The sequence below is a fragment of the Cannabis sativa genome, chromosome 7 (genome assembly GCF_029168945.1).
Source record: "Cannabis sativa cultivar Pink pepper isolate KNU-18-1 chromosome 7, ASM2916894v1, whole genome shotgun sequence".
In the NCBI taxonomy this organism is placed as follows: Eukaryota; Viridiplantae; Streptophyta; class Magnoliopsida; order Rosales; family Cannabaceae; genus Cannabis; species Cannabis sativa.
This window is the reverse complement of record NC_083607.1, coordinates 5523667-5532259: the sequence shown is the minus strand read 5'-3', so window position 1 is coordinate 5532259 and position 8593 is coordinate 5523667. Positions and strand designations below refer to the sequence as shown.

General features: G+C 29.7%; 1 protein-coding gene across 1 annotated transcript; it reads left to right on the top strand.

Moving 5' to 3' along the window:
- The first annotated feature begins 1522 nt into the window (after positions 1-1522).
- LOC115698101 (uncharacterized) lies at positions 1523-5430 on the top strand. Its single transcript, XM_030625276.2, has 4 exons — positions 1523-1806; positions 3136-3453; positions 3527-3610; positions 3692-5430. The coding sequence occupies exons 2-4, from the start codon at positions 3139-3141 to the stop codon at positions 3692-3694; spliced, it is 402 nt and encodes a 133-aa protein (XP_030481136.1). The 5' UTR covers positions 1523-1806; positions 3136-3138; the 3' UTR covers positions 3695-5430.
- Positions 5431-8593: the final 3163 nt, after the last annotated feature.

The following is an 8593-nucleotide window of genomic DNA, read 5'->3' as shown; positions in this document are numbered from 1 at the left end:
ATTTGAGTTGAAAATTTTTAATTAATTTTTGAATCAACTCAAATTGAATAATTTTCGTAATATTTATTGGAAAATTAATACTAAGGATGGAAAATAATTTATTTTTTATTTTTCTACATCTTCCTTAAGTATAATTTTAAAAATATTATATTAAAATTTATATTTAGAATTTTATTCTAAATTGGTAATTTTAATTAAATAAATATATATTAAAATAGATAGATTAAAATAAGTATCAAAGGAAATAGAACTCTTTAAAATAATGAGCTTTTAGTTATAAGGATATTCGATCTCCATTGTTTGTCTTACAATAGTTAAATGTTTTCAATATAACCTCGAGACGCTAGACTTCGTCCCCCTTATGGATGGTTATTTGTTGAAAGCATTTAACACCGTAAGATCTCATATGATAAGTATTTTGTAAGTTTTCGTCTCTATTAGACTCTCCCCTACGGTGACTACTTAGAGATAAATTTACGAAATATGAAACAATGGTGGAAGCTCATAAAATAAGTTAACCTTGACTCTCGCCTACCGGGACAACATTGGATTCTTATTTTGATTGAATAAAAGGTTGCTAGAATGCTATCCATTTTAGATGAGCTGACAACTCTATTCAATGAATGATACTTTGACTCTCACCTACTGGGACACTGTCCAGTTTGTTAGAAACCTTAGAAATTATTTAAGATGTGCCTGTTTTGTATTTTCACATGTCTTTGTTATTTGCTAAATGCTTGATAATTTCTGAATTGTGTGTGAATTTATATTAAACCATGTTGTTTTCTATTATTAATTGTAGTTTAATTTCGAATCTTCATTGTTGGTCTAACTAAGCTTGTTATTTTTACTGGGACAAATCCTAATGAATTGTCATCCATTAGAAAAACATAATAGTGTTAGATCTCAATAGATAAATATTTGTAAATGCAACATCTAGCTGTTTATCAATTGATGACACATATTATATTTTATATTTTGCTCAGATACTCGAATCCTAGACTCGAAACCATACCCGAACCTAGACTCGAATGGGTTAATGTCATGGTATGGTGCTAAAATATTGATTTTTTTTTTCGTAAGAAAAAATCTAAAAACAATTTTTAAAAATTTGTGCCAAACACCATTAAATTTTTAAAATGACAAAAAACTGTTTGCTATTCTCACTTTTAAAAAACATAATTTTAAAAACTGAAAACTGAAAACACAGCCAAACAAGCTTAAAGTTACAAAAAACAATAATTTTGAAAATAACAAAATGTTGTTTTCTATTTTAAAAACTAATTCACTTTTGGTCAATATTATTTTTAAAAAATACTAACAAAACATGACTTATTTTTAAAAACTTAAAAAACTATTTTTTGTTCTCATTTCTAAAAATAATTTTTTGAAAACAAAAAATAGAAAACAATACTAAACATGCTCTTAGTTTTTAAAAAACTGTTTTAAAAATTTTTTGCCAAACAACTGCTATTAGTTTTTAAAAACTGTCTTCTTATTTTAGTTTTTAACAGCCCCTAATTTCTAAACCTAAATATAACCCTTCCACTTTCTCATCTCCTACAGCCGTTCTCTTCTCTAACTCAAACCTAAACCAAAATTTTCTTCTCTTCATCACTGTCAATCTCTGTCGCCGTTCCACCGACCACCGACCACCGACCACCGACTATCTCTTCAGTCGACGGTAGACTCCACTCGCTGCCCTCGCCGACCAGTCCAGAACTTCAGTCGAGGTCTACTCTACTCCCTGCCCTCGCCGACCTGAGACAAAGGGTTATCATTTGAAAGCAGGGCTTGTTATTGAAGGTATTGAAGTTAGGCCCAATATTATTATTAAGCATTAACAAAGTGCTGTTTATTAATTCTTTTTCTGATATTCATTCTTCCATTTTTTTTAATTGTAATGTTTCAAAATGAGATGTAATTAAATAAATATATATACCTACGTCGAAGAAGAGTTTCTGCTTGATCTTATGTTCAAATTCAAGTTCACTTTCTTTCAAATATTTTAGTACTAAGATATTCCTCTTAATTTCTTCACGAAAAGAGCCTATAAAATCTTGGGTTTCAGTCAAGGTTCTCTACTCAAGATTGGTTGCCCAAAAGATGTTGTATTTAGTTCAAAGTCGTCAATTTCAATCTTTGGTTTAAATGTTTTGGAGTTTAGTTATTTAAAGTCATAGCAGAAATTGAATTTTACATTGCAGTTTCATAGTAGCAAGTTTGATTTTTGTTGAGTGATCTTAATCTATGTGCATTAGAGATGTGGGTTTTTTATTACTTATTAATGGTATATTGACTATATTCCCCATTCAATGCTTATCTAACTATAATCTCCCTTCTCAACCCGTAGCATGTTTGTTCTGCAAACTAGATTGTTAGAAGTTTTGTGTCAACTTTGCTTTGTTGTTATATGTGTCAAATAAGTTAATATTAATATAAGCTTTAGGCAAAAAGGGCGTGTAATCCTAATTTGTTTATATGCGAGAAAATCTATGAAGCATTGGATTTGGAGCATTGGATTTGAAACATCGGCTATTGGATTTGGATTTGGAACATTTTTCTTTTTGAAATGGATTTTGAACATGTATTCTTTTTGGGGATAATAATAACATGTTTTTAGTTAGTTCTTATTCTTACTCTTTGTGTTTTTTACTGTGGGTTGTTCAGTTGTTGGATTTGGAACATGTTTTTAGTTAGTTCTTATTCTTCGGTGTGAAAATTGTTGTAGCTTGATATCGTTGAAACCTTCTTTTAGTTTTCATTAGTTTTGTATTTTTATTTTTTTTCCTTGACATATTTCAAAGTGTTGCTATTTTTGATGTTTTGCTACTCTGTGTAAGCTGTAAGTTGAAAGGAAAGAAATAAACAAACCACAATTGCACTTGCAACACAGAGATGAACAGTGGCATGTATGAAGCAATTCTAGTTTTCTAATTTATGTGATTTATTAGGCTGTTTGAATATACACACATAGAGATTTATTACTATAAGGACTGTGAAAAATATCTCGTGAACATTTTAGAAAGTTGCATCTACCTCCATTTATTTGCTTAGAAAGTAGAATTACCCATAAATCAACTATTTATTTTCTTTGGTGGGCTAATTGTATATTGTTTGTTTATGGTTTTGTAGGAAATGGTGGCTTCGGTAAAGCAGTTTCGGGTGGAACTTACGGTATCAGATTTGGATTCTCTCACTATTCCTGCCAAAATATCCGGTGAGTTTCGTGGAAGCATGGTCGGCAAATTCAGACCAGTCTACCTGTATGACGGAGAACAAATGAGTGAAATGGTTTTAAGGCCTAGGGAGGATTCCATTGCTAACAGTTTTAATGCAACGTTTTTCTTTTGGAAGACGACTTGGGGGCCGTTCGCTAGGGAACATAATCTAGAGAGGGGCTGTACTCTTAAGTTTGAACGGATGGACGAGCTGCCTACTCATCTTCCCGGGGTAAGTTTTCTTGTTTGTTTTTAATATATTTTGAAATTTGAATCTTAGTTAATCATTTTAAATTATGATATAGAGACTAGATAGGCTACTGTTGGACAACAATTGGGTGTACAGGGTGAAGGCCTACCGCAATGGGGTAGAGTTGCTCAATTTTCCGGTAATTATGTATACTTTAGAGAGAATCTCTGTTTGTTTTTTGTTTTGTTTTACTAAGTTTATTCACTTCTCTTTTACATAGTAAGGACAAGCTCGAATCTCTTATGCGGAGATTGTATGTCAAAAATTTTCCTCAGAGGTAGAAAATGAAGGCGTGGAGACATTGTTTAGTCATTATGGAATCGTTGGTATTCATATTTTCAAGAGGACTGTGGATGCGATAGCAACAGTGGAGTTCTCCACCTTCGAGGGGGCTCACGAAGCTTTTCTTCGCGTAAATCATACAGTATGTACTATTCACTTTCTAGCTACATACAATTACAACAAATAAAGTAAAAAGAAAAATAAATAAAGTAAGATGTGTATAAAAAAAATTACAACACTTACTAATATGTTTAACTTTGATTTTTTTTTTTATAACGAATTCCAACTATCTCAATAACACGATACCACATAAGCTTCTAAGAATATTTATATAATAAATTATTATTATTATTATAAGTTTTTATTATTATTGGATAAGTTTTATATAATAATAAGTTTTTATTATATTTTGGCTAAAATATTATATTTTTGATGTTTTGCTAAGCTGTAAGTTGAAAGGAAAGAAATAAACAAACCACAATTGCACTTGCAACACAGAGATGAACAGTGGCATGTAAGTGTATCGGTGGGATCGGTGTTATTGAGATAGTTGAAATTTGTTATAAAAAAAAAATCAAAGTTATAACATATTAGTAAGTGTTGTAATTTTTTTATACACATCTTACTTTATTTATTTTTCTTTTTACTTTATTTGTTGTAATTGTATGTAGCTAGAAAGTGAATAGTACATCCTATATGATTTACGCGAAGAAAAGCTTCGTGAGCCCCCTCGAAGGTGGAGAACTCTACTGTTGCTATCGCATCCACAGTCCTCTTGAAAATATGAATACCAACGATTCCATACTGACTAAACAATGTCTCCACGCTTTCATTTTCTACCTCCTGAGGAAGATTTTCGACATCCAATCTCCGCGTAAGAGATTCGAGCTTGTCCTTACTCTGTAAAAGAGAAGTGAATAAACTTAGTAAAACAAAAAATAAAAACAAACAAAGATTCTCTCTAAAGTATACATAATTACCAGAAAATTAGGCAACTCTACCCCATTGCGGTAGGCCTTCACCCTGTACACCCAATTGTTGTCCAACAGTAGCCTATCTAGTCTCTATATCATAATTTAAAATGATTAACTAAGATTCAAATTTCGAAATATATTAAAAACAAACAAGAAAACTTACTCCGGGAAGATGAGTAGGCAGCTCGTCCCTCCGTTCAAACTTAAGAGTACAACCCCTCTCTAGATTATGTTCCCTGGCGAACGGCCCCAGGCCGTCTTCCAAAAGAAAAACGTTGCATTAAAACTGTTAGCAATGGAATCCTCCCTAAGCCTTAAAATCATTTCACTCATTTGTTCTCCGTTATACAGGTAGACTGGTTTGAATTTGCCGACCATGCTTCCACGAAACTCACCGGATATTTTGGCAGGAATAGTGAGAGAATCCAAATCTGATACCGTGTCACCTGGAACTGTTTTACCAGAGCCACCATTTCCTAAAAAACCATAAACAAACAATATACAATTAGCCCACCAAAGAAAATAAATAGTTGATTTATGGGTAATTCTACTTTCTAAGCAAATAAATGGAGGTAGATGCAACTTTCTAAAATGTTCACGAGATATTTTTCACAGTTCTTATAGTAATAAATCTCTATGTGTATATTCAAACAGCCTAATAAATCACATAAATTAGAAAACTAGAATTGCTTCATACATGCCACTGTTTGTTGCAAGTGCAATTGTGGTTTGTTTATTTCTTTCCTTTCAACTTACAGCTTACACAGAATACCAAAACATCAAAAATATAATATTTTAGACAAAAAAAAAATTGTTTTTGAAAATTGAAAACAATATTTTGACATTTTCTGTTTTTTAGTTTTTTAAAACTCAATTTTTAAAAAACTGTTTTTTAATTTTAAAAACAGGAAAATAGAAGTAGATTTTTTGTTTTTAAAAAATAAAAATGTGTTCTATAACTACTTTTGTTTTTAAATTTTAAAAACAGAAAACAAAAGTGTGTTCTGTAACTACTTTTGTTTTATAATTTTAAAAACACAAAATAAAAGTATGTTTTGTAACCATTTTTATTTTTCAATTTTAAAATCAGAAAACATAAATTTTGATTTTTTTTTTATTAAAAATTTTGAATATCATTTATTTTTATTTTTCAACAAATATATAAAAATTATATAAAAAAAATTAAATAAAAAATACTTATTAACATCTTAAAAAAATTCAAGTAATTTAAAATTACGAAACTCGTTATCTATAACACAAAATCGACAAAGTCATCATAAAATATGAACTAATAATTGTTCAATCTTGACGAAAAATATTAAAAAAGTTCTAATTGTTAAGAAGCTTCACTCATTATCTTCATCGTCGATTTGCTCTCCATATATGATCAACAATTTCATTACGAACATTAGCCATTTTACGAATTTGGTAGATTCTATTTTGTAAGCACACAACACAATCAAATCAAAATTTGGTAGATTCTATCTTAGAAAAATAATAACAAATAATGCAGAAAACAAAATAAAAGAAATTGACAAAACATAACCGGATTTATACTAGCTCAGCCTAGAGATTTTAATATGAACAAAGTATCTGTTAGAGACTTATCTCAGATCAGCAAAGATCAATCTAGGAAACCATCGTGAATAGAACCCAACTGAGAATTTAAAAAACTATTTTACATACAACTTAAAAATCACTCATTTAGAGAATCTTAATTGCTGAGACCTTTGAATGGAGCAGGTATTACTCAAATACAATTCTAAAAAATAAAACTGTAGTAATCTTTTCAAAATTCAAAATTAATATGATTTTTTTTTTTTTTTGGGATTAGGAGGGAATGCCACATTTATAACCACTAAACATAAATAATGCTAAGAAGTATACCAATACAAGGCAAGTGTTCACAACTTTTTAGATGATCAATACTTATAGTATGTCATAAAAAGGTGTGTTGTCATTTCACTAGCTTTACTCACTTAGAAAGTAAGTTGTGTCTAATCAGGTTGGTCAATGTGGTTGCTTATAGTTGTGTTTGTTTAAGATGCAGATGAAATTTAAGAGAAGAGATTATGAGTGAGGAGCCATATAAATTTGAATATCTTTTAACAGATGATCCAATATGTTCATATCTTTTTTACAACATAGTACAAAACTTCTAAGCAATTTGAGTAAGAGAAAAAATGATATCGATGGCACAAAACCTTTGACTACAAACGAAATGAATAAACTTCTTAAGCTTTTTCAGGAATGAACTAGCCTTAGACTAATTGACTGAAGAAAAAAAGAAAACCCCTCATTCCTCTATTTTACAAGGGTGAAATCATTGTGATTTCAATAAGCATCGTTATTGACAAATGATCTAAACCATTGCAATATTGTAAATTTAGGAGTAAAAGAAAAATATTTTTTTGAAAATGCCCAACTCAAAAGTTATTGCCTGACAAATATGATAATCCACACAATTTTAGAATATTAATACAGATAAAAATCATAGAAATATAAATGGGTTCTTCCATTGGTGCTTCAATGATGTATCAATGGTGATGGGTGATTAAGAAAAGAATGTATGAATAAGGGGGCACCTTTATTAAGTACACCACAAGATGCATCTCTCATCTCATGAAGACCCTTGCCCTGGCATGTAACATTTTACACTATTATACTAACTTACTCCCCTTTCTCTAATAACCCCCACAATTTCTGACAAGTAAAGAAAATCAATACATAACAGCTAGACCTGTAGATGCACTTTATATGAAAAAACCTATTGAGATCGTGGGTAAGAATGTTTTGTGAGATTAAACCCATTTTAGAGATTAAACCCAAAATCGAGTAATAGAAATTAATAATACATTTTTCAGAGAACTTTAGAAAGGAAACCCAAAGCTCTAATTGGTGAGATTTATAGGAGATGATACTGTAGATAAGAAAATAAACTCCATTTCAGAGATTAAACCGAAAATCTAATATCAGAGATTAAACTCAAAACCCATTTCAAAGATTATATGTGAAAACTAAACAAAAATTTCCTCAAACTTTGCAAACCTAAAGTAAAAAGAAAATACAAGAGAATCATACCTGTAATAACAAAAATTCTTCTTCAAGCTACTCTCATCATGATAGTCTCCTTTTACATTTCAAATCTGGCAATGAAATAATGAGAAAAAAAAAATCTAAGAGAGAGGGAGAGAGAGAAAGATATAAAGAAAGGGAGAGAAGGAGATATTACATGTGGAGTAGCTGAACCCATGGAAGAGAACTTGAGCTTCTGAAAGAATAAGCGAGAGAGAAGTTGAGAAATCTGTTTTTAAAATCAACAAAAATTTGTTTTCAAAATTTATTAAGTTTCGTTTTTTAATTTTAAAAATAAAAAGCAAAATCTTCCTACCGAACGCACTTTTAAGTTTTGTTTTCACTTTTTTAATTAAAAAAATCAAAATCCAATTTTAAAATCATTACCGAACAACCCCATAATATTTTAGACAAAAAAAATTATTTTTGAAAATTGAAAACAACATTTTAATGTTTTCTGTTTTCTAGTTTTTTAAAGCTCAATTTTTAAAAAACTGTTTTTAAAAATTTTTGCCAAACGACTCATATTAGTTTTTAAAAACTGTTTTCAGTTTTAAAAAACAGAAAATAATTTTTAAGTTATGAAGCCAAACAGTCTCTTATTTTCAATTTTCAGAACCAATTTTTTTTGTCTAACATATTATATTTTATATTTTTGCTCACATACTCGGATCCTAGACCCAGATCCGAATGGGTTCATATTATGGTATGGTATTAAAATATTAATTTTTTTTAGTAAGAAAAAATTTAAAAATAGTTTTAAAAAACTTGTGCCAAACACCATTAAATTT